Source organism: Dendrobates tinctorius, unplaced genomic scaffold, assembly GCF_039654945.1.
Source record: "Dendrobates tinctorius isolate UK_male_01 unplaced genomic scaffold, ASM3965494v1 ptg000103l, whole genome shotgun sequence".
Classification (NCBI taxonomy): Eukaryota; Metazoa; Chordata; class Amphibia; order Anura; family Dendrobatidae; genus Dendrobates; species Dendrobates tinctorius.
The window spans coordinates 37145931-37172798 of NW_027361771.1; the positions used below are offsets into that span (position 1 = coordinate 37145931).

General features: G+C 46.8%; 1 protein-coding gene across 1 annotated transcript in view; it reads left to right on the plus strand.

Annotated features, from left to right (window-relative positions):
- Window positions 1–22190, plus strand: part of SSRP1 (structure specific recognition protein 1) — a 68578-nt gene extending 46388 nt beyond the window's left edge. Inside the window, exons 10-16 of the mRNA XM_073588216.1 lie at window positions 11075–11207; window positions 19114–19159; window positions 19243–19372; window positions 20458–20628; window positions 20740–20831; window positions 20921–21086; window positions 21173–22190. Coding sequence (XP_073444317.1) covers window positions 11075–11207; window positions 19114–19159; window positions 19243–19372; window positions 20458–20628; window positions 20740–20831; window positions 20921–21086; window positions 21173–21235 — 801 coding nt within the window. The 3' untranslated portion in view covers window positions 21236–22190. The remainder of the gene's footprint in view (window positions 1–11074; window positions 11208–19113; window positions 19160–19242; window positions 19373–20457; window positions 20629–20739; window positions 20832–20920; window positions 21087–21172) is intronic.
- Window positions 22191–26868: the final 4678 nt, after the last annotated feature.

Consider the following 26868-nt stretch of genomic DNA (forward strand, 5'->3'; position numbering starts at 1 on the left):
AAAACGACCCTCAGGGTCCCTCCGAGTCTCCCTAGCTTGCCATCTCACATCTTTATGTACCAACAGTGAGACCCCTCTTGAGTAGCTGGTGTGGAATGTAAGGACAGACAGACCATTGTACCCAAGGCTTCTGTACGCACCGCGCTGTATCCCTAGTCAGGTGTGTCTCCACCAAGGCCACAATGTGAGGGCGATAATGTGTGATCTGTGAGAAAACCTTGATCTTTTTTCGAGGAGTTTTCTCCTTCGTCTCATTGGGGGACACAGAGACTGTGGGTGTGTGCTACTGCCGTCTGGAGGCTGACACTAGGCATACAAAAAACAAGTTAGCTCCTCCTCCACCGCCTACACCCTCGCCCCGGTAGCGGGCGGAAACCAGTTTTTTGCTTAGTGTCTTTGGAGGCACACGCAGTCTGGTTTTCTCCAGACTAGGTTTTTTCGGTTCCCACTATGAAGAGGAGATAGGGGAGACGGATCCTATAGAAAGGGTCCGATCTCCCCAAACCAGCAACGGGCGAGCATGCGTTGAGCATCGCTCCGCGTATCCTTTCCCGCACCGAGGGACACCTCTGGGACTTTTCCCCAGACATCTCTTTTTCGTGTTTATTATTTTATGAAGAAGAGACAGGGGCAACGGATCCTATAGAAAGGATCCGATTTCCCCAAACCAGCAACGGGTGACTACGTGCGAGAGTCCCTCCACGTCTCCTCTCCCGCGACGTTGGACACTATGCCAGACTTAGCCCTGTCCACCCCTAGGTATCGAAACCATGGGCTTGCACAGCGGCACAAGACTAGTCTGTGCGCCCCCACTGCTCCACCAACGCATGACGGCGGTGCTGCACGGCGGCAGACGGTCCCTCTCCTCGCCCCTACAGGGCAGACGGAGTCAGGGTGCCTGCACCGTCCAAAAATGGATTACCTCATAGCCCCTGCTGAGGGCAGGTATGGATGGCTGGGGAGAGCCCCTGGGACGTTTCAGGTTAGCGTGGCAGGTTCTTGGATTCCTCTCCCTGCTCCCTCCTCCTCCTCCTCCTCCTCTCCTCCCTCCCTATACCTACACGTGGGCCGCGGGAAGATTCCCCAGCGGTGGTGCAGGAGAGCGCTTCATGAGGGTGCCGGCGGGATCGCCGGGATAGCGGGGCCGCCAGGGCGCCCCCCGCCTCCTGCGGTGGGGCATCATAAATTTAGCCCGCGGCTCCGGCATGGGGCCGCGGGCGGAAGTCCCGCCTTCAGCGCGACGTCGCGTCTGACGTCCCTTCCGGCGCCGCCCCCTCCTGGCCGGGGCGGGCGCCAGATAAGATGGAGGCCCCGCCGGTAGTCCGGGGTAGGCTGTAAGAAGCTTGCCGCAGAGCACCGTCAGCGCTAGCGGGAGTGCGGAGGGAGCGGGAAAGAGGACTGCAGGACTGGGTAAGTGTGACCCCGTCCTGAGGCCACGCTAGGCCATACAGGTGCCCCCCTCTCCTCCTCATTCACCCTCCTCAGAAGGTAGAATAAAGAAAAAAGAAAAAAAAAAAAAAAAAAAGGAGAGCCTGTTCCAGCAGTATGTCTGGAAAAGGAAAAGTGCACACATCCTTCTATGCCGCATGCGTTTCCTGTGGGGTTAGGTTCCCACGAGCGCAGACTAGTAAATTATGTGAAACCTGTGACAACGAACGTGCCCAGGAGCCCTCCCCTGCGACAGAGCCCAGAGGTCCGGAACCCCCTGAATGGGCGGTATCACTCTCGCGGTCTATGGTTTCACTAACTAAGGCAATTGAGACCCTTCAGGCCCCGGATAGGGGTAGAGATGACGGCTCCCCTGGTTGGGAGGGTTCTGCCTCCGCACATGAGCCGCCGGCCTGCAGGGGCCGCACTCTCTCTAGACAGGCACATAGGAAGAGAACCCATACTGTGTCACCAGGCCCCTCCGGTGCTTCAGCATCTGCGAGTGTGGCATCACGCTCGCCGTCGCCCTTTTCAGGGAGCGAGCAAGGTTCAGTAGAGGACGTGGAGGAGTCCTTGGACCTGGACACCCCGGGGTGTCGGGAGACGGTAGACAGTCTCATTGAAGCCGTAAACCAGACCCTGGGTATTGATGAGGTCACCCTAACCGCAGGCCATAAGGTGTCTTTTAAAAAGGCCCGGAAGCCGCGTAGAGTGTTCAGCACTCATCCGGAGTTCGAGGATATAGTGCAGCGGCACCGGGAACGGCCAGACAAGCGGTTTTCGGGACAACGGACGCTAGAATCAAGATATCCATTTGCGCCAGAGCTCTGTAAAAAATGGGCAGAGTCTCCGGTGGTGGATCCCCCGGTATCCCGCCTGGCCTCAAGGTCCCTATTGTCAGTGCCTAGTGGTTCCGCCATCAAAGACCCCACGGATCGGCTCATAGAGGGATTAGCGCGCTCGGTGTATGAAGCATCGGGATCGGCGCTCTTCCCTTCCTTTGCAGCAACATGGGTAGCCAAAGCCATGATGTCCTGGTCAGATACTTTGAATGGGATCCTGCAGGATAGAGAGTTGCCAACAGAGGTGGCCGAGATAGCAAGTCAGATCGCGATGGCGGGTGACTATTTAATTAACGCATCCTTGGATGCAGCTAATAGCGCAGCACTTGCAGCAGCAAACGCAATCGCCATTAGAAGAGCCTTATGGTTAAGGCTATGGCGGGCTGATTCGGTTTCTAAAAAATCCCTGACTTCCCTACCCTTTCAGGGGAACCAACTATTTGGGGAAGAATTGGACAAACTTATTTCGGACGCAACAGGGGGAAAAAGCAGTTTTCTCCCACAACAGAAGACAAGGACGCCGTTTCGTCAACCTCAGGCGCGTTTTCGGGCATTTCGCGCCCCCGGGTGGACGGCAACAGCCAGTGCCTCCACGCCCACGCGCTATAATCCGGACAAGGAGCGTCAGATCACCTACAGGACCAACCCGCTGGGCAGGATGCGGGGACGCCCGCCCAGGGCAAGGGGGACCAGGTCCCAGAGGCCCTCTACAAAATGACTCGAGACGTGCGGTACCCGAGGACAGCAGGATTGGCGGACGCCTGCGCCGGTTCTGTCACATATGGGTCGCGGTGGCACGCGACGCATGGGTGACAGAGTTGATATCCTCCGGGTACAAGATAGTTTATAAAACTTCCGCAGACGCGATTTTTTCCTTCCCGGCTTCCCAAAACAAGGTCTCGGGCAGAGGCATTGCGGGGGTCCATCGAGGTACTGCAGCGCAAAGGGGTCATTGTCCCGGTACCGAAGGACGAAAGAACCCAAGGTTTTTATTCCAACCTGTTCGCGGTACCCAAGAAGGATGGAGCAGTAAGGCCGGTTCTGGACCTAAAGCTCCTGAACAGGTTCGTCAGGGTCAGGCATTTCCGCATGGAATCCCTCCGGTCGGTTATATCCTCCATGGAGAGGGGAGAATACCTGGCCTCGATTGACGTTCAGGATGCATATTTACACATCCCTATTTTTCCCCCGCATCAGAGATATCTACGGTTTGCGATCGAGGGGCGGCACTTCCAGTTTGTGGCCCTGCCTTTCGGTTTGGCCACGGCCCCCAGAGTATTCACGAAGGTGATGGCGGTCATGGCCATTCTACATTCTCGGGGCATAGTGGTTTTACCATACTTGGACGACCTCCTGGTAAAGGGTCCGTCCCTTCCAGCGTGCAAGGAGAATGTCAGAATCACATTGGATACCCTGTCGCGCCTAGGATGGGTGGTCAACAGGAAGAAGTCATGCCTCACACCGGCTCAGAGGATTGTATTCCTAGGGATGATATTCGATACCTCCCATGGATTGGTAATTCTCCCTCAAGACAAGGCTCGGGCACTCCGACAGGGAGCTCGAAGACTCCAACAGCCAGGCCCCCATATTATCCGATTCGGGATGAGGGTCCTGGGCAGGATGGTGGCAGCGATGGAAGCAATCCCGTTTGCTCAGTTTCATCTCCATCCCCTGCAGCATGCCCTGTTAGCAGCTTGGGACAGGAGCCCGTTCTCGCTCGATCACCCGTGCAGGTTGTCCGCTCGGGTCCGACGGACTCTTCAATGGTGGACACGCGATCTATCGCTTCGGCAGGGAAAGCCCTTTCCTCCGGATCATTGGTTAGTGATCACGACCGATGCGAGTCTCTCCGGTTGGGGGGCAATCTTCCGTCACCACACGGCGCAGGGGCAGTGGTCGCCTCGGGAAGCTCGTCTCCCTATCAGTCTGTTGGAGATTCGGGCAGTGCGGTTGGCCTTGCAGCAGTTTCAACACATGCTAGCGGGATACCCAATTCGGATTCAGTCGGACAACGCCACGGCAGTAGCGTACGTGAATCACCAGGGAGGCACACGCAGCAAGGCAACCATGCGCGAGATTGGACATGTGCTCCACTGGGCCGAGAGGAGCCACTCGATGATCTCAGCGGGTCACATTCCAGGCGTCGAGAATTGGGCAGCAGATTTCCTAAGCCGCCAGGACATCACGGCCGGAGAGTGGTCACTGCACCCCGAGGTGTTCCAGCAGATTTACCAGCGCTGGGGAACACCAGACGTGGACCTGATGGCCTCCAGGAAGAACGCCAAGGTGGGCGTATTCGTCGCCCGGTCTCAGGACCCGCGAGCAATCGCAGCGGATGCTTTGGTGCTACCCTGGAACCAATTTCGGCTCCCATACTTGTTTCCGCCGCTGCCACTTCTTCCGAGGGTCATCAGAAAGATCAAAACGGAGGGGGTTCCAGCAATTCTGCTGGCTCCGGACTGGCCCCGACGCGCATGGTACGCGGATCTGGTACAACTCATCGCAGACGTGCCATGGCGGCTACCGGAACGACCAGATTTACTGTCCCAGGGACCGATCTGCCACCCGAACTTAGGAGCCCTGCGTTTGACGGCATGGCCATTGAATCTTGGGTGCTGACCCAGGCGGGTTTTGGGCGCGAAGTAGTCGCGACAATGGTAAACGCTCGGAAGCCGGCCTCGGCAAGGATCTACCATAACACTTGGAAGGTTTTCTTCCAGTGGTGTCGGGAACACGGGGTTCCGCCATTGTCCTTCTCGGTGCCCAACATCCTGGCTTTCCTTCAGTCCGGACTAGATGCAGGTTTGGCGCCAAGTTCCCTTAGGAGACAGATATCGGCCCTGTCGGTCCTGTTTCAGAGAAAGATCGCTACCAATTTGCAGGTCAGAACGTTCCTGCAGGGGGTCGTTCATTTAGTGCCCCCCTTCAGAGCGCCATTAGAGGCCTGGGACCTTAATCTGGTCCTGACTGTCCTGCAGGAGGCCCCGTTTGAGCCATTACAGGAGATTTCATTGGCATATCTCTCCAGGAAGGTAGTGTTCCTGGTAGCCATAACGTCCATTAGGCGGGTATCAGAACTGGGAGCGTTATCTTGTAGAGCCCCTTTCCTGACCTTTTTTTAAGGACAAGGTAGTCCTTAGACCTCCGCCGCCTTTTTTACCAAAGGTAGTATCCTCGTTCCATATTAATGAAGACCTTGTGCTGCCTTCTTTCTGTCCAGCGCCAGTGCACAGAGTGGAAAAAGCTCTCCACACGTTGGATCTGGTAAGAGCTCTCAGGAGGTACGTGTCGAGGACAGCACCGTTTCGCCAGACGGACTCGCTGTTTGTGATCCCCGAAGGGCGCAGGAGGGGCCTCGCAGCCTCACGGTCAACCATAGCCAGATGGATTCGCCTAACCATTCAGGAGGCTTACCGTATTAGAGGCACGCCAATTCCAGCAGGGATTGGAGCTCACTCTACTCGGGCAGTGGGCGCCTCTTGGGCGCTTCGGCACCAGGCTTCGGCAGAACAGGTATGCAAGGCAGCAACCTGGTCCAGCCTGCACACTTTTTGTAAACATTACAGGGTGCATACTCGGGCTTCGTCAGATGCGAGCCTGGGCAGGAAAATTCTCCAAGCAGCAGTGGCACACCTTTAGACAGGAAAGCATGCGGCTTGGATTGGTGAGTGTTATCCCACCCAGGGACTGCTTTAGGACGTCCCACAGTCTCTGTGTCCCCCAATGAGACGAAGGAGAAACATGGATTTTTGTGAGTACTCGCCGTAAAATCCTTTTCTCCGAGACGCTCATTGGGGGACACAGCACACACCCTGAGAGCCGGTTGGCTCATGTTTATTATTTAATATGATTTTTGTTTAACACAGGGTGATCCTTTTTCAGACATATGATTTGTGGCATTAAGGCTGTTTTTTGTATGTTCTCCTACTGCTTTTGCACTAAACTGGTTTCCGCCCGCTACCGGGGCGAGGGTGTAGGCGGTGGAGGAGGAGCTAACTTGTTTTTTGTATGCCTAGTGTCAGCCTCCAGACGGCAGTAGCACACACCCACAGTCTCTGTGTCCCCCAATGAGCGTCTCGGAGAAAAGGATTTTACGGTGAGTACTCACAAAAATCCATGTTTTATACCCCTCAAATTCCATGTCGTACATATCAACTCCGACCCCATGTTTTACTCCGCTGACTATAATGCATAATATTATTAAAATTTAGAGACATCACCTAGAGACTGAAATTGTTGTCGACTGCGATTACTACCCAAAAAAAAAAAAAATACAAAAAACCACAACGGAAAAAAAACAAAGTGAAAAAACAACAAACAAAGCGGGAGCAGAGTCCTGTACTCCCGTCACAAAGCAAACAAGGGGATACCATCACTGAGCCCAGTGTCCGGTATTGTTGGTAACTTGGACGCTTTCGAGTAGCGCTCCAGTCAGTCGATTAATAGAAAAATACCAACTAGCCATAGATACATTAGGATTCCTTTGCAGCAGATCCTTTGTGAGACCGTAGCCACTCCGCCGCCTCCGATGGATCTATAAAAAGTAGAACCCTCGTGGACCACCCGGAGCCGGGCCGGGTAAATCGAGTACATAACATTCCTCTCCCGTAGATGTCTTTTGACCCTCCGTAAACTGTGCCCGTTGTTTCTGGAGTTCCATTGAGAAGTCTGGGAAAATCGTAATCGTGGCATTGTTGAACTTGATAGTACTCTTTTGTCGCGCCAGACGCAGAGCCACGTCTCTATCCCTGCAGTTGAGGAGACGCGCCAGAAAAGGTCTAGGTGGGGCTCCAGGAGGTAGAGGCCTAGTAGGGACCCTGTGAGCCCTTTCCACTGCAAAGATTGGGGAGAATTAGTCTCCCAAATTGGTTTTAAGCCAATCTGCTAGGAATTGCTCCGGATGTTGTCCTTCCGAGCGCTCCGGTAGACCAATAATTCGAATGTTATTCCGACGCATCCTATTCTCCAGGTCACCTGCTTTTTGCCTCCACGCGTTCATAGAGCCTGCCACTTTCGTTAGTTTGGCTTCCATAGGTGTAATGGTGTCTTCTACCTGGGATACCCGCGTTTCCACCTCCGTAATGCGGCCCTTCATGGCTTGCATGTCTTGTCGGAGGCGTCCCACCTCGGTGTGCACGTCTTTTATCTTTCCAGACAGAGACGTCCTGGTTAAGGAGATAACAACTCATGCAGGCTTAGACGCCTGCTTAAGGGTTAATTCTTCTTGGTCACTGTCCTCCCCACCCTCAGAGGGGCGGTTCTTTCGCTGAGACTGTGAAGGATTATTTTTAAGAGACCTTGAGCCTTCAGCATGGTCTACCCTGGCATATTCCTTCAGCCGCTGTTCCAGACCCCTTGGAACAACTCATTTTAATAGCAATGGGGCACAGCCGGATATCAGGGACAGCGCACTCCAGAGTCCCCTGAATCGAGGTTATAAATGGAATAAAATTATCAGATGGTGGCTGCAGGGTTTCAGGAGCAGCACAGACCCACAATGTCACACAGGGAGGCAATGTCCAGCACCATCAGCAGACAAGGGCACATATTGCCCAGGGAGAGATCCCCAGCACCCCACAGGGACAGCAGTCAGAGAGGGAGGGATCCAAGTCCCTACAGTAATGACGCTGGCAGGTCAGGTGATGTAGCAAAGAGGGGGACGCGGGGCCCAATCTTTCAGGGCATTCACCGCTTCCCCTCACAAATATTCAGGGTGTCTGCTCACCGTCCTCCAGCGCTGCAGAGATGGGAACCCGGCGCCGTAGCTCTCACAGTCAGAGCGCGCGCCTCCAAGATGGCCGCCGCCCTGTGCAGGCCCCCGCCGGCCGCCCCGGTCTTCACAGCCGCAGGCACCAAGGAATCCAACCCCGCTCCCGCGGTGGTCCCGGAGCGCCACAGAATTCAGAGGGGTCCCAGAACTGGGGAATGTGCCGCAGAGGTAAGAATCTGCTGGCTAAATATCATCAGGATGGCAGGAGCTCTTGCCACATGCGTCCTCACTGTGTCGCTACATAGCCACGCCCCCCCCTTTAAACAGTTCTGGACTGCCCATATGATGATGTCATGTGTTTGGAAGCTGCTGATAGGTTGTTTTTTTTTTTTTTTGGCAACATCTGAGTTACACACACCTGTGGATGTATTTTAATCCACACCTGAAACACGGCTTCTTTGTGTAGCATCAAGGGAAAGTTTCAAGAAATCAGCCAAGATATCAGGAAGAGAATTGTGGACTTGCACAAGTCTGGCTCATCCTTGGCTACAATTTCAAGATACATGAAGGTGCCTCGTTCATCTGTACAAACAATTATACGCAAATACAAACAAGATGGGAATATCCAGCCATAAGAAACATAAAAAGCCAGACTAATGTTTGCAAATGCACACAGGAACAAAGACCTTCATTTTTGGAGACATGTCCTGTGGTCTGATGAAACTAAAATTGAACTTTTTGGGCATAATGATCATTGTTACGTTTGGAGGAAAAAGGGAGAAGTTTGGAAGCCTAAGAACACCATCCCAGCTGTGAAACACAAGGGTGGCAGCATCATGCTGTGGGGTTGTTTTGCTGCAGGAGGGACTGGTGCAGTAGATGGCATCATGAGAAAAGAAGATTGTGGCAATACTGAAGCAACATCTCAAGACATCAGCCAGGAAGTTAAAGCTTGGCCAGAAATGGGTCTTCCAAACGGACATTGACCTGAAGCATACTGCCAAAATGGTAACAAAGTGGCTTAAAGGTACTGTCACACTTAGCGATGTACCAGCGATCCCGACCAGCGATATGACGCTGTCCGGATCGCTGGTACATCGCTAAGTGGTCGCTAGTGAGCTGCCACACAGACAGATCACCAGCGACATCGCTGGGGACGGGGGTCGCTACTTATCTGTCACACTAGGCGATCCTGCGTCCTCCCGCCCGGCTCCACGCTCGTCTCTCCACAGGAAGCTGACGACGAGAAACAGTCCTGGACGTTCTCGCGCGATCAGCGATAAGCAGCTGGGGAGCGGGTCGAAGGTAAGTATCACACAGCGATATCGCTAGCAATATCACTATAACGTCACAAGTTATAGCGATATTGCTAGCGATATCGCTTAGTGTGACAGGCCCTTAAGGATAACAAAGTCAGTGTTTCGGAGTGGCCATCACAAAGCACTGATCTCAATCGTATTGAAAATTTATGGGCAAAACTGAAAAGACAGGTGCGAGCAAGGCGACCTACAAATCTGGATCAGTTACATCAATTGTGTCCGGAGTTATGGGCCCAAATTCTGACCAACTATTTTGAGAAGCTTGTGGAAAGATAACCCAAACGCTTGACCAAGTCATTCAGTTTAAAGGCAATGGTACCATATACTAATGAAATGGATGTAAACTTTTGACTTTAAGGCATTTTTATTACTTACTGCATTCTCTCATTATTCTGGCATTTAGCACATATTAATAATTATGGTAATCCTAATTGACCTAAAACGGGAAAGGTTTATTATGATTTCATGTCAGATATTGAGAAAAACATGTATATGTGTCTTTTTGTATAGTGGATGTAAACTTCTGGTTTCAACTGTATGTCTCAATTTTAACACAAGCCAAAATAAAATAAGTTTGAAGGGACAAAAGAAAAAGAAAAACCTCAACAATTCCACTATATTTTTTTGTGCATTTTTGTTTAGTATCTTTTTAAAACAGTTGACTATTAAAGGGAATAGCATGATTTCTGGATAGATAGCATGATTCCAGTGATGTCACTTACTGGACTGGTTGGTGCGGTTTCAATAGAATCTGATTATTCTGCTGTAGATATAGCAGTGCTCAGAATGTTGAGCTGTGTATAACCCCACCCACACCGCTGATTGGCAGCTTCCTGTGTATACTGCGCATTTTCAGCAAGCTGCCAATCAGTGATTGGGGGTAGGGTAACACAGATTAGCTGCACTGGCTTGCACAAGAGACCACGTCTTCTAGTGATAATCTACTGGTCATAATCTACTTCACTGGAATCAGGGTCTCTGTCCCTACATTATTCTTCTCTCAGATTAAATAGCAAGAACCTGCTGACAGTCCCATTAATAACATGTCTTTATTATAGGCAATTTACCAATCTGTACTTAAAAGTTCTGCACTTATTTCTCCCTTTGTGAAGCAAATCACCTAGGTACTAAAACATTTTTGTTCTGACTACATGATGTTCCCTTCCAGAAAATGGCCAAAGATCCAGGGGCATGTGACAAGACCCATCCAATTTCATAATTGAAACATGAGCAGCTTTTCTGCTTTGTTCCAAGAAACGGCGCCTCTCATCAGTGTGTTGTGTCTGGTAATTCAGCTGATCCTGGTTCATGTGAGCAAACTACCATACCTGACACGGACTATAGAAAACTGTGGCACTGTTTCTCGAAACAAAGTAATACCTTTTTTTTCCTTTTCCTTTTATCCTGTTCAGCCACATTAACTGTCTCTCTTCTTTTAAAGAAATTTTTCCATAATAGTTTCCTTGTTCATCCCTCAGCCATTAGTTACTGAACCTGCAGGAAGTCAGCGGACAAGTGTATCTTCTGTCTGTATCATTCATTTCTAGGTTTTGAGTTTGTTCGTTCGTTTTGAGGTGTCGACACCTAATGTTATGGTGAAAGCGCCCACGCTGTCATGATGTGTATGTTTGTGCGTGTGGACGTTGGGGTTAGGGATTTGCACACCTTGCTCATACATGTAGCTCGGGAACGTCATTCACTAGGACAATGCTCTGCTGTAATTGTGTGTGCGCTTTAACGTTGTGCTGTCTCGTCTTTCCTCGTGCCTCCTTTAGGGTGTTAAACAGCCGTATGATGATTATGCTGACTCCGATGATGATCAACACCATGACGCTTACTTGGAAAGGATGAAAGAAGAAGGGAAGATCCGGGAGAATGCAGACAGTGATGATTCAGGAGATGAGACTGGTGAGATTAAAATGTGTCTCACAGTGCAGATAATACAACGGTCGCCTGCTGTACATCAGTCCTTTTTCTATACTTTTTGTGGCTGCACTGTACAGAAATTGGTTTACTGTCTATGTTGGAGCTGGAAATGTAGACCCCCCCCCCCATACACATGCGTTTTTGAGATTGGAGAAAACCATTGACAGACTATTCTAACAGCTGCATGTCTCCTGTAGAACAAAAGGGTAGAGCGTTAAAGTTTGGACTACCCAACCCTGATCTCTCTTGATCGCACCTGTCATCGTAGAGTCTGGAGGCCTCCATATTCATTATACTGTTGGCTGTTCCTTCCAATAGTGGTGGGCTCTGCTGACTTTAGTATTTGAGGGCCTTAACCCCTTTCCCGACCTTTGATGTACTCAGTGTGTCTTGATCAGCGTGTACTTACTGATCTTAGACATAACAGAGGCTGTGTGTGCGTGATTGCCGTTGGGTGTTAGCTGATCCTGACAGCTGATACTTGGTGCAGGAGCGGTACCCACTTACAACTGGATTTCCGAGTAAATTTCTGAAACCTGTGATTCAGATGGAATTCCCTATGATGAGGCAGGTGGGTGAGGTACGGTGGACACTGTCTTGCTGCCTGTGATCTGGTGGTGTCCGTCTTTTTAGGTGTGTATAAAAGTGCGATCCACTTATGAAAAAGAAATCGCTGAACATAGGCCAGACTGAGGAGCATAGCTCCTACTCGGGGGTTTCATCTGAATCACGTCACTTGGAGATTTAGATGGAATACCCTGATGTAAGTGCCCAGTGTAGAGCGCCGGATAACTCTGATCCTAAACATTATGTAAAATGTTCCCTATAAAAGCTTTAACTCTGTTTTTTAAAAAAAAAAAAAAAAGCAAGTCACCACTAAGGTCTGTCAATGGAAACATAGGGGGGGGTTGTTTCCACATTACTGGTAGCACAAAGGCTCTGGAAAAGCTAAATGGCTCCTCACCCGCCAAAAGAAATTCGGCGCTCCCAAATCTAAATGCCCCACCTCCCTTCTGAGCCCCAGTGTACCTAAACATTTAGCGCCCACATGTTTGGCATTTCTGTAATGATGAGAGCCCGCCTAATTTACAAGTGCATGAGCTGGGCACAATGTACAGGCACTACAACATACTGGTCCTACAATGGCTGTTTGCAATTTACTCAGTAACATTCACTGCTGCTTGTTTCTGGAAAACACCCATGGGGTCAAAATCGTCACTATACCTGCATATAAATTCCCAAAGAGGTATAATTTCCAAAATGGGTCACTTGAGGGGGATTCTGCTCTTCTAGCACATAGGGGCTTTGTATATGGAGTCTGCAAACTATTCTAGAAAAATCTGTGCTCCAGGAGGCAAATCGCGCTCCATCCTTCCCGATTCTCTCCGTATGGCTAAGTACGGTACACACACATATGAGGTATTGCTACATTCAGCAGAAATTGTGGGAAACCTTTTGGTGCCATTTTTACCCATTTCTCCTTGTAAAAATATTTGGGCCAAGACAATTTTTTGTGTGGCCAAAATGTACCGTATATACTCGAGTATAAGCCGACCCCCCCCCTAATTTTGCCACAAAAAAACTGTGAAAACTTATTAACTCGATTATAAGCCTAGGGTGGAAAATTCAGCAGCTACTGGTAAATTTAAAAAATAAAAATAGATACCAATAAAAGTAAAATTAATTGAGACATCAGTAGGATAAATGTTTTTGAATAGCCATATTGAATCAGGAGCCCCATATAATGCTCAATACAGTTCATGATGGGCCCCATAAGATGTTCCATACAAAATACACCCCATATAATGCTGCACAAAGGTTAATAATGGCCCCATAAGATGCTCCCTAGAATAATATTCCCCATATGCTGCTCCATAAAGGTTATGGCTCCATAGAGTATGCCCCCATATGCTGCCCCCATTAGATGATCCATATATTATGCCCCCATATGCTGCCCCCATAAGATGTTCCATACATTATGCCCCCAAATGCTGTTCCATACATTATGCCCCCATATGCTGCTCCATAGATTATGCCCCCATATGCTGCTCCATAGATTATGCCCCCATATGCTGTCCCCATAGATGGTCCATATATCATGCCCCCATATATTATGCCCCCATAAGATGCTCCATATATCATGCCCCCATATGCTGCTCCCATAAGATGCTCCATACATTATGCGCCCATATGCTGCCCCTGCAAATAAAAATAAAAAAAGACATACTCACCTCTTCGTCGCTGTCCTGCCCTGTCCTCCTGTCCTGCATCCATCGCTGCTGCTCACCACTATCTGCCACGTCATCTGTCAGTGACGTTCAGGCAGCAGAGGGCACGGCGCGCACTAACCACGTCACCGCACCCTCTGCTGTCTGAGTGTCACTGACAGAGGACACATCAGACAGCAGCAAGCAGTGATGGAGCTGGGACAGGTGAATATAGTCTACACTTAACCCGTCCTGGCGCGGTCTCTGCAGCTCCGTTCTCCCACTGTCTCCCTGCCTTCAGTGGTCATGTGGTACCGCTCATTAACCCCTTCATGACCCAGCCTATTTTGACCTTAATGACCTGGCCATTTTGGCAATATTGACCAGTGTCCTTTTATGAGGTAATAACTCAGGAACGCTCCAATGGATCCTAGCGATTCTGAGATTGTTTTTTCGTGACATATTGGGCTTCATGTTAGTGGTAAACTTAGGTCGATAATGTTTGCATTTATTTGTGAAAAAAAAAAACGGAAATTTGGCGAAAACTTCGCAATTTTCACATTTTGAATTTTTATTCCGTTAAACCAGAGAGTTATGTGACACAAAATAGTTAATAAATAACATTTCCCACATGTCTATTTTACATCAGCACAATTTTGGAAACAAATTTTTTTTTTTTCTTGGGAAGTTATAAGGGTTAAAAGTTGACCAGCGATTTCTCATTTTTACAACAAAATTTACAAAACCATTTTTTTAGGAACCACCTCACATTTGAAGTCACTTTGAGGGATCTATATGGCAGAAAATACCCAAAAGTGACACCATTCTAAAAACTGCACCCCTCAAGCTACTCAAAACTACATTCAAGAAGATTATTAACCCTTCAGGTGTTTCACACCAACTAAAGCAATGTGGAAGGAAAAAATGAACATTTTAATTTTTCCAACAAAAATTTTCTTTTAGCATCAATTTTTTCATTTTCACATGGGCAACAGGATAAAATGGATCCTAAAATTTGTTGGGCAATTTCTCCTGAGTGCACCGATACATCATATGTGGTCATAAACCACTGTTTGGGTGCACGGCAGGGCTCAGAAGGGAAGGAGCGCCATTTGACTTTTTGAATGGAAAATATGCTGGAATATTTAGCGGTTGCCATGTCGTGTTTGGAGAGTCCCTGTGCGCCTAAACATTTGAGCTCCCCCACAATTGACCCCATTTTGGAAACTAGACCCTCCGAGGAACTTATCTAGATGCATAGTGAGCACTTTGAACCGCCAGGTGCTTCACAAATTGATCCGTAAAAAAAAAGGACTTTTTTCACAATTTTCTTTTAGCCTGTTTTTTCATTTTCACATGGGCAATGGGATAAAATGGATCCTAAAATTTGTTGGGCAATTTCTCCTGAGTGCACCGATACCTCATATGTGGTCATAAACCACTGTTTGGGCACACGGCAGGGTCCCGAAGGGAAGGAGCACCATTTGACTTTTTGAATGGAAAATTAGCTCAAATCGTTAGTGGACACCATGTCGTGTTTGGAGAGCCCCTGTGTACCCAAACATTGGAGCTCCCCCACAAGTGACCCCATTTTGGAAACTAGACCACCCAAGGAACTTATATAATGTGTGGTGAGCACACTGAACCCCCAAGTGCTTCACAGAAGTTTATGACGCAGAGAAGTGAAAATAAAATAATTTTTTTTCCTCAAAAATGATTTTTTTTAGCCCGCTATATTTTATTTTCACAAGGCTAACAGGAGAAATTGGACCACAAAAGTTGTTGTGTAATTTGTCCTGAGTACATCGATACCCCATATGTCAGGGGAAACCACTGTTTGGGCGCATGGGAGAGCTCAGAAGGGAAGGAGCGCGATTTTGGAATGCAGACTGATGGGATGTTCTGCGGGCATCATGTTGCATTTGCAGAGCCCCTGATGTGCCTAAACAGTAGAAACCCCCCACAAGTGACCCCATTTTGGAAACTAGACCCCCCAAGGAGCTTATCTAGATGTGTAGTGAGCACTTTGAACCCCCATGTGCTTCACAGAAGTTTATAAACGCAGAGCCATTAAAATAAAAAATCATTTTTTTTCCTCCAAAAATGATTTTTTAGCACGCTATTTTTTATTTTCACAAGGGTAACAGGATAAATTGGACCCCTAAAGTTGCTGTTCAGTTTGTCCTGAGTACGCTGGCACCCCATATGTGGTGGGGAACCACTGTTTGGGCGCACGGCAGGGCTCAGAAGGGAAGGAGCGCCATTTGACTTTTTGAATGGAAAATTAGCTCCAATCGTTAGCGGACACCATGTCGTGTTTGGAGAGGCCCTGTCTGCCTACACTTTGGAGCTCCCCCACAAATCACCCCATTTTGGAAACTAGACCCCCTAAGGAAGTTATCTAGATGCATAGTGAGCACTTTGAACCCCCAGGTGCTTTACAGAAGTGTATAACACAGAGCTGTGAAAATAAAAATATTTTTTTTTGTTCAAAAAATGATTTTTTTTTAGCCCGCTATTTTTTATTTTCACAATAGTAACAGGAGAAATTGGACACCAAAAGTTGTTGTCCAGTTTGTCCTGAGTACGCTGGTACACAGTGATCAAAATGAAAAATGAACGGGCAGCCGGCAAATTCATGGGCGCCGCCATCTTGGACAATGGCAGGCGCACTGCGCATGCGCCCGCCATTTTCCAAGATGGCGGTGCCCATGATCCGGACGGCGGGATGCCGGGAGCACCATCAGAGGTCCCAGGGGGGATCGGAAGGTGGGAGGGAGTGATAGGAAGGGGAGGGGGAGCAGATGATGACGGCGGCGACCGATTGCCGCCGTCCATCGGTGGCGGGGGCCGATTGGCCCCGCCAGTCAGTGTGGGGGGGGGGGGGGGTCGGTGTCCAGCCATGTCTGATGCTATTGCAGCATCGGCCATGGCTGGATTGTAATATTTCACCAAATTTCATTGGTGAAATATTACAAATCGCGCTGATTGGCTTTCACTTTTAACAGCCAATCAGAGCGATCGTAGGCACGTGGGGGCTAAGCCACGCCCCCTGGGATTAACCGGAGAGTGTCCTCTGTGTGCGGGTCGGGTGACCTTTCAGTGACCCCGGTCACCCGACCCGCAGGGGGGGCTGTTTATAGCATGACGCCTGCATAGGCGTCATAGGTCGTTTGGGCACGACTTTTCATGACGCCTACGTAGGCGTTATGGGTCGTGAAGGGGTTAACCTCATGAATATGCGCATATTCATGAGTTTAATGAGCGGTACCACGTGACCGCTGAAGGCAGGAAGGGAGACTGGGAGAACGGAGCTGCAGAGACCGCGCCAGGAGAGGTAAGTATCGATATGTATACCGTGGCACAGCTGAAATGGTGCACAAAAAAGGTTCCCACACCAGAGAATATATAAAAAATAAATTTTTGGCACTCAACTTGAAATGATTGGTAGAATTTTATTCGCAGTCATAATAGACGTTTCGGTCAATTCATTCTGACCTTTCTCAATATACCGACTGCTCTTGAAATGTATAGAAAAATTGTGTGGCAGATATATAAAGGTATAACAGGGAACAAAAGGGTCCGTGAATCGAATGCCTACGGTCCGAATGAGGCCTGTGGTATATCATACAAAATTTCGTATGTCCTGCGACATGGGTCACTGGTATAAATGTACCATATATGTCTCTATATGCAGGGTGATGGGACCCGGACCATAAATACACTAGAGATAAGTCTGTATGTCCCTGATCATGATATCCTTGTAAGTACTTGTCAATTCAAATCTGTATTGCCCCGTAATTTCCTTTTTCTATCATCAATGAACTTGGTAATGAGGCCCGGGTCCAGAACTCTGATTACCAATGCGGTCAGTAGTAGATAGTAGTGTCTCCTGCCACAATGTAACTCGGCATCCACCGCTTGTTCATGGGCCAATGACCGCATTGGTAATCAGAGTTCTGGACCCGGGCCTCATTACCAAGTTCATTGATGATAGAAAAAGGAAATCGTTGGTCAACTTTCAACCCTTCTAAATTCCTAACAAAAAAATGTTATCAAAAATTGTGGTGATGTAAAGTAGACATGTGGGAAATCTTATTTCTTAACTATTTTTGTGACATAACTCTGAGTTAGGGGCATAAAAATTAAAAGTTTGAAACTTGCTACATTATCAACATTTGTGCTAAATTTCCATTTTTTTCGAAAACAAACGCAAGTCATATCGAAGAAATTTTACCACTATCTTGAACTACAATATGTCTCGAAAAAAAAACAATCTCAGAATTGGTGAGAGTTATTGCCTCATAAAGTGACACTGGTCAGAATTGTAATATTTGGCCTAGTCACAAATTCCTTTCATTCTGCACAAGATTTGCACGTCCCACAATGAATTTGGCAAATATTTTGGGGAACTAGAGTCAGAAATCTAATGCAGCCATGTGTTGGAAAAGACTGCTAAAATTTAAACCACTTTTTGTCAAAAATGATATCTTCCTCTTCTTTTTTTTTTTTTTTTTTTTTTTCATTTTTCCTTTTTTGAGTAAATTGGTACATGTCAGTAATCCTCTGGCTGCTTTGTTCTTCCTTTGCATTGCATCTTACTGATATGTAAAAGCAGCAAGAACTTCAGTAGCCAGTTGTAGAGTAAAGGGCCTGTCACACTAAGCGATATCTCTAGCAATATCGCTATAACTTGTGACGTTATAGCGATATTGTTAGCGACATCGCTGTGTCTGATACTTACCTACGACCGGCTCCCACGCTGGTTATCGCTGATCGCGCGAGAACGTCCAGGACCGTTTCTCGTCGTCAGCTTCCTGCGGCGCTTCCTGTGGAGAGACGAGCGTGGAGCCGGGCGGGAGGATCGCCTAGTGTGACAGGTAAGTAGCGACCCCCGTCCCCAGCGATGTCGCTGGTGAGATCTGCCTGTGTGGCAGCTCACTAGCGACCACTTAGCGATGTACCAGCGATCCTGACCGCGTCATATCGCTGGTCGGGATCGCTGGTACATCGCTAAGTGTGACAGTACCTTAAATTGTAGCGGACTTGGAATATTGTAAATGTCCTTGAAATGACAAATAACCACCTCACTGCACAGTGTGTTCAGTCCGACCAAAGATTTCCATGCCCCTGAAGAAGCTGTTAATGGTAGGGCGAAAACCTGGCTACTTAGTCTTCCATGTCTTTGTTTTTATGACCCAAAGAAACATTTTTAACTATTTTTGTGAGTATAATGACGTTTTGTGGCTGTATACTATATTCCGTTTTTAGTGGCAAAGGTACCTTGTCACTTGAATTTATTCACTATACTTCATCTGCACTGTGACATTTCTGAGGAACTCGGCTGCTCTCTTACTGACTTTTTACTAGACTGACTCTTCAGAAGCTAAGAACCCTGTTCCCATGATCTTTCATTTGTATGAGGTGGTGACCTTTCATTTCATCTCTACCCTTATGCTGTAGTGCAGTGGTTATTTGCTATTGCACTTGTCTATGTTCTTTGATTGAAGTACCAATCCCTGAAACCACAGCAGTTCCATTGGGAGGTCTGCCCTTGTTACTTTCGTGTACATTATTCCTGTGTATTGCTCAGGATCAGTGTTAGAAAGTCAGTCACTGCTGTATGTAGGATATACTTTGTAGGCCTCTGCTTTAAATTTGCTGCATTTTCTTTCTTGTAGATGAGTCGTTTAATCCCGGAGAAGAAGAAGATGAAGTTGCAGAAGAGTAAGTACTATACGTCTTGCCATCATATTTGCATGGTAAGTTCATAATCAACTTTATTTTCATACTTGTTGCCTCCATTGCAGATTTGATAGTAATCCCTCTGCTAGTTCGTCGAGTGCTGGAAGTGATGACGATGAGGGAGAAAAAGAAAAGAAGAAAAAAGCCAAGAAGCCAAAAATCGTTAAAGAAAAGAAGCCAAGGAAGAAAGCAGAGGTAACTTTTGGCGAGGGATAAACCTGTGTTCTAATTTATCATGTCATAGATTGTAGTAGGATAATAGGCAGTTGTGTCTTGTTTTAGGCCATCAGTCTCCGATCATCGTGGGTCTGACTGCTGTGACCCTCACAGATTGATAAAACAATGTGGCAGCAGCTCTAGGAAAGCACCGTGCCAGTTCATCTCCAGTTACCTTTAATAATTTCCATTTGGTCACATGGTTGACCTTCTAAAGTGTACCTGTCACCCCAGAAAATGCTATTTCCCCGCAGTAATAGGGTTAATCTGTAGGTAAATAGTGTTACAATGCTTCCCGGTTGCTTTACTGAAAGTGTGCCAACCGGGAGAAAATTGGCTTATTTACTTTCACGATCCGCCGGCTTACTGTCAGGGGGTGTGCACAGTCATGGCTCAGAATACTATGAATTGTGGCTACAAGTGGAGAAGAGTGGATCTATGGAAGTTCGGGTTCGATTGAAATTAAGTCCAAAGTTCGGCTTGGGTACCAGAACTATAATCGGACCTGAACCCCATAGAAATTAATGGATACTTGAACTTTAGAGCTGTAAAATCTGTCTCTCTGGGCCTGTCTCTTTCCCTAACTGGGAGAAATTGAGTTTAGCACCGGACACAGTGTTCGGTATGAACCCAGAACTTTACAGTTCTGGTTCGCTCATATCTAGCTGTAAGGACTCCTCTGCATTTTTAGTGACTGCTGGCTCTGCATTAATGCGCTGCTTTGTAAGATGTCAAAGTGCCGGGCTTTGCTTACAGCTGCTGCTTACTGTGTACTGATAACTGTAATAGCGCCTTGCACTGCACCTACCCCATGACTGAAATCCGGCAGCTCCCTGAAGAAATATAGTTTAGTTTCTCCCAGTAGCTGCACTTTCAGTAAAGCAACCGGGCAGCATTGGAACGCGGTTTACCTGCAGATTAAACATACACTGAGGGGACAGGTTCCGTTTAACTGCAGTCTCCAGAGAACAGCTCTTTTCTATTGTTGTGTGATTATCCTAGCGACATGCCTCCAATGTATAGATGGGTCAGTTTAGTTATTGATTTTTGCTTGTCACTTGTAGGGTAAAAAAGTGAAAGATCCTGCGGCACCCAAACGCCCAATGTCTGCGTACATGTTGTGGCTGAATGCTAGTCGTGAGAAGATAAAGAGTGAGAATCCCGGAATCAGTATCACTGACCTGTCTAAAAAAGCAGGAGAGATATGGAAAGGCATGGGCAAAGATAAAAAAGAGGTAAGGAAGCCTTGATGTAGCCAAAAAGCTAGATTTTTCTGGATTCTAACTGTTACCCCTAATAGTGCTGTGAGTAGACCGTTTGCTATTAAATGCTGTTTGTTTTTCCAGGAATGGGATCGTAAAGCAGAGGAAGCCAAGCGTGACTACGAGAAAGCCATGAAAGAATATAACGAGAGTGCTCCGTCCGATGCACCCAAAAAGTGAGCATTCAAGCCAGTCATAGGTCACCTATGATAAGTCACCTTAGTGTTGGCTTCAAGTTTTCTACTCACTGTTTGCTTTATTAAAGGGATAAGAAAACAAAAACTGAGAAGAAGCCAGCAGCAAAGGCTGAGAAGAGGAAATCAACGAAAGCCGCTTCTCCTGCAAGAACGCCGGTTAAGACCAATACAGTTAAAAGCAAGGAATTTGTGTCCAGTGATGAAAGCTCCTCGGATGAAAGCACTCGTAAAAAGGTACACTTTCACAGCCTCGTTCTGCTCAACCACTAATGGACTGGTTGTTTTTAATATTTTGTTCAATTTTTTTTTTTCTTATTCAGGCATCAGAAGATGAAGAGATGGCAAGTACTCCACCAAGTTCAAATGAGTCGGGTTCTGACTAACCAGCTCCTATAATTAAAGAAGCCCTTCCATGAAGTATTTTTTTTGCGAAGTCTGTGTATATGTGCATGTAGTGGAGTGTATGTTTTTAAGATACTCGCCGATTGCTGTCTTCTCCAGGATCCACCATCGCTCTGCTTCTCTTCTAAGTGACGTCTCTGCTCTTCAGACTTTACAGGTCACCCTGCGTTCTACGTGATTCGGGAGTGGCTTTTACAGTGTAAGGTTATGGAGCATCAGAAAAAGGCTTTAGAAAACTAGATTGTAGGAGAGACTTCCAGCTAGAGTATAGAATGAGCCAGAGAGTCTAAAGTGAGGTGACGTCACTGAGAAAAGGAGCAGAATGATGTTGGATCCTGGAGAAGGTATCGGTGAGTATATTAATACACACACACTGCTTAGGCCTGTTTCACACTTCCGTTTTTGTGTCCGCCAAACGGATCCGTTTCCGTTTTTTTGACGGAAACTGATGCAAACGGATCCGTTTTTAAAAAAAAGGATCCGTTTTTTTGACGGATCCGCGGTAACCACTAATGGAAGTCTATTGGACAAAAAAAACGGATCCTGCAGAAAAATTGCGGATCCGTTTTTTTACGGAAACCAACGGATTTTGACTGATTTGAAAAAACGGAAGTGTGAAACAGGACTTACACATATGCCCAAATTTAGTGAAAAAAAAACTTTATAAGGAGGGCTGCTTTAACCTCTCTGTACAGAATGTTAGATTGTGTCTGTTTCAGTGTTTTGTTGGAAAAGTCCTTCCCCCACTCAAGAATAATTCCTTGGCCCCAGGACTAAATGAGAAATGTGCACTTTTTCAGGGCATAGTTGATGCTTCTGATAAATGCATGTTCCCGGAGTAGAAATCGCCGCAGCTCTAAATATCAGATTTGTGGTGTGGTTTTTTTTGTTTTGTTTTTTTCCTCTGTTTTGTAATAAAATATTTTCTTGAGCTTCCTTCCTGCTTTGATGTGTCATTTTGTCTGTTTTTAGAAGTAATTTAATTGTGCTGCCTTCACGTACCACCTTACCTTCTAGCACTTACAAGATGCCTTGTGGACGCTAATGTATATAATCTAGTTAAAGAGCCTTAAGCAGTCTCTCTAGTGAGCAAGGAAAGTGCAAGGATCAATCTCGAGGCTTGAGCATGAAAATAAAAATAATTCTCCTTCACTCCTCCACTTCCCCAGCCACAGCCGGTGAAGCTCAGCATATGTACTTGGACACAGATGGGATCTCCAAGTTTCTGACCTCCTGTGAAGTGGTCTTTGTTCACTTCCTGGAATTTGTATCATTTGTGTTGCGTTTTTTCATGAAATTGTTACTAATTCGGCTGCCATTCGAGAACACTTGCAGTCAACAAATTTGTGAAAGTCTTCTGTTACTAGAAGATGGGATGAGAAAATGCTGATGTGTTAATAATTATAAGTGGATTAGACCATAGGAAAGTATTGATGTGTTAATGATAGCACTGGGGTTTCCCTCCGGGCAGGAAACATTTTGTACTAATTGAGGAATGAGAAGTAATGTGCGAGTCCGGAGACAAAGTGAGAAAAGTGAAGGAGGGTGTAAAAATGGATGCAGACAATGGCCTCATGCACAGCATATAGACCGAAACCACAAAGATGAAGAAAGATGCTGCATAGTCTGAATGCTTATACACTGCACTATTGCTCCAGAATAGTATATTAAAGCAAAAAAGTGTGAACTTCACCAATGAACACAATTTTTCCTGCCTTTTTTATATATAAAATTTGAATACTTTACTACATAATTGAGAGAAACAAGATGGATGCGTGGGTCATTCTTAATTGTATGAAATAGGTGATATTTGTTAAGTTTGAAAATTGGTCTGGCCGCTAAAGGGTTAAATGTTGCCCTTTTTTTATGGTATAGGTTTCAGCCAGCAGTTAGAGAAAGAGAATTTCACTAGTTCTGTCTGTTCTAAATTCACATACCCAGTGCCTAATGTAGCTCTGTTAGTCCTAGTGGTCAGGAGAAAAGACCATGCGATTGGAAAGAAACTGGTACAATGAGTGAACGGCTTAGTCCAATTAAGTCCCTATACGTAAATGTTTAACTGCTTAGGTCAGCGATGGGCCATTAATTTTCCCAAGGAGCCACATGAGACCGTGATTGTTGTGGAGGTCCGAACCATAAGACCGAACTTAATTTTGCTCATTGTTATTTTCATTGAGCAGAATGAAGTACGTAGACTCGTTGCTAATGGTAATACATGATACGATCGGGTTTATTGTAATGTGTATTCTTACTTGTCAACACCATATAATTTCCTGCTTTTAATAAAGTTCATAATAAGCAATAAATCATATTGCGCATGTTATTCATAGTTGCCTTGTCTGCAGTACGACAACCCAAGGTGCAATGTGATATTCTTATTTGTATTTCACATACACAGTGCTCCAAAAAGTTAGAATATTCATTTGGGAACAAATTTTTATTTTTTTTTTCACTTGAAGCCATAACTTTTGAAATGTAGTAAATGGTTAAAAAAAAAAAACTTCTCCAAAATGTAGAAAAAGAAATTGATAATTATAGTGAGCTTGTTAACCAGTTCAGAACAAGGCCATTTTACCTTGTTCTTGCTGAGGGACTTTTTCGTTTTGGTGGGTTTTTTTTGTTTTTTGCTGTGCTGGTTTTTAAGAGAGCCTGTCAAGCATTTCATGCTATCCAAACCACAGGCAGCATGAAAGATCTTGGATGCACAATTGCTGCCAGGTATATTATTCTCTAACCTGCTCCAGTGTTTCAGAGAAAATATACTTGGAAAATCAGGCCAACGACCATAGCCGGAGCGGAGACTAGTCTTTCCTTCTCGTGTACATAGGTCGAGACTTATCACCTGCATCAGCGCTGGAAAGCAGTCAATGTAGTCTTAACTCTGGATATGGTCTTCGACCAGATCTTTAAAGTATACTTGACCACAATCGTTCAGTCAGGCTGTGATTCATGTTTGCCTTGGTTTGGGCAGCAATTGAGTTTCTATTTGCAGACAGATTATCACTCCCATTTTCAGTCTGGTACATCAGGATTGCCTGACAGGTTTACTTTAATATCTGGAAGAGATGTATTTACAGCTGTTAAAGTACCGTATATATTTGAGTATAAGCCATGCCACCTAATTTTGCAGTGAAAAACTGGGAAAACTTATTGACTTGAGTGTAAGCCGTTTATGCATTGGCCTTCTCATACCCATCCTGGTATGCGTGGCCTTCTCATCCCCCATCCTGGTATGCGTGGCCTTCTCATCCCCCATCCTGGTATGCGTGGCCTTCTCATCCCCCATCCTGGTATGCGTGGCCTTCTCATCCCCCATCCTGGTAAGCGTGGCCTTCTCATCCCCCATCCTGGTAAGCGTGGCCTTCTCATCCCCCATCCTGGTATGCGTGGCCTTCTCATCCCCATCCTGGTATGCGTGGCCTTCTCATCCCTCTCCTGGTATGCGTGGTCATCTCATTTTCCTGCTATGTGTGGCTCTTAATCCCTGTCCTGGTATGTATGGCAATCTCAGCCCTAACTTGGTATCAGAATAGTAGAGTTGGAAGGGATATCTGTTATGAATGGGTCACCGAGGAGGAAAAATCCTAAACATGCTAAGCCCAGAAAAACCAGAGAGGTTGGTAACTATGCAGATTGCAGATCCCTGATCCTAACCACACAACTAGCAGCAGCCGTGGAGCGTACCTACGATGAACCTAGACGCCTCGTCACGGCGGGAGGACTAAAGCCTAAAGCAAGAAAAGGGGAACACTAACTGCCCCAGAGCAGACCCCAAAGGAATAGACAGCCCCCACATATGTATTGACGGTGAAACAAGATAAAAACACAAACACAGGCAGGAAAATAGGCTGAACAAACGATGGGGCCCAAACTAGAAAGGAGAGGAAAGGAAAGACACTGCAATCTGCCCAAAACCCTACAAAATAATGTCCAACACTTCTGATAACAAAATTAACCCTGAAGTCGCTAGACTTCTCCCACTATATCAGCACTCTGAAATATTCTGAGACAGAGCAAAAAGAGGCCAATCTAATAAGGGACAAAAAGCAAATTGGCAAATACGGATAAATAAGCGGAAATTCAGCACGGCCCCAGCCGGGGCTGGCTGACCACACAAAAAACTGAATAGAACAACAAAATCAAGTGTGAACATTAGCAGAGAAACTTAGCTTGAGCTGACTGGAACAGAGCTGAGAACCAAGACCTGACAAGCAGAAGGAATGACCAGCACCAGAGTAGGGTGCCGGCTGTCTTAAATCCAATCTGAGATTCCTGAGGTCCAATCGTCATCCTCATTATCAGGTGGCAGATCTCTACTGATTAAATCAGCCTCACTACCTCCTGTTACCACCAGAGGGAGCCTGGAAGGAGAACTCAACTGGTAGACCAGAAAATGAACTCACAACAGTACCCCCCCTTGAGGAGGGGTCACCGAACCCTCATCCACGCCACCAGGCCGATCAGGATGGGCCCGGTGAAAAGCACAAACCAATCTATTGGCATGAATATCAGGCAGAGACCTAAGAATTATCCTCCTGGCCATAACCTTTCCATTTGACCAAATACTGGAGTCTCCGTCTAACCAAACGAGAATCCAATATTTCCTCTACCTCATATTCCACATTGCCTTCAACCAACACAGGGTCAGGAGGTGCTGCCATAGGAACCACTGGCTCAACAAACCTTCAACAGAGATTTGTGAAATACGTTATGGATCTTGAACGTAACTGGAAGAGCCAATCGAAAAGAAACAGGATTAAGAATCTCCAAAATCTTATACGGTCCAATAAATCTTGGCTTAAATTTTGGAGATGCAACCTCCATAGGAATACTCTTAAACGACAACCAAACCATATCACTCACGTTAAACCGGGGACCAATGGTCCTATGCCGGCTGGAAAATCGCTGGGCCTTTTCCTGAGAGAGTGACATCTTATCCACCACTTGGTCCCATATCTGCTGCATTCACTCAACCAGTGTCCACACCTGGGCAGGACGAAGATTCCACTTGCCCTGAAGAGAATCGAGGATGAAACCCAAAATTACAGAAAAAGGGTGACAACAAAGTGGCAGAACTAGCTCTATTGTTCAGCACGAACTCGGCCAAGGGCAAAAATGAGACCCAATCATCCTGATCAGCAGATATAAAACATCTTAAATAAGACTCCAAGGTCTGGTTTGTTCTCTGTCTGTCCATTGGTCTGGGGATGAAACGTGGAGAAGGATAACTGAATTCCCAGACTGGAACAAAAGGCTTTCCAGAATCTGGAAACAAACTGAACTCCTCTGTCGGACACAATGTTCTCAGGAATCCCATGTAACCGAACCACCTGTTGTAAAAACAAGGGCACCAACTCAGCGGAAGATGGCAACTTTGGGAGTGGTACAAGATGGACCATCTTCGAAAATCTATCACAAATCACCCAGATCACAGTCATTCTCTGAGAGACAGGAAGATCAGAAATGAAATCCATTGAGATATGGGTCCATGGCCTCTTCGGCACGGGCAGGGGCATCAGCAACCCACTAGAACGAGAACAAGGTTTAGACCGAGAACAAGTCCCACAGGATTGTGCAAAATTCCTGACATCACAAGATAAGGCAGGCCACCAAA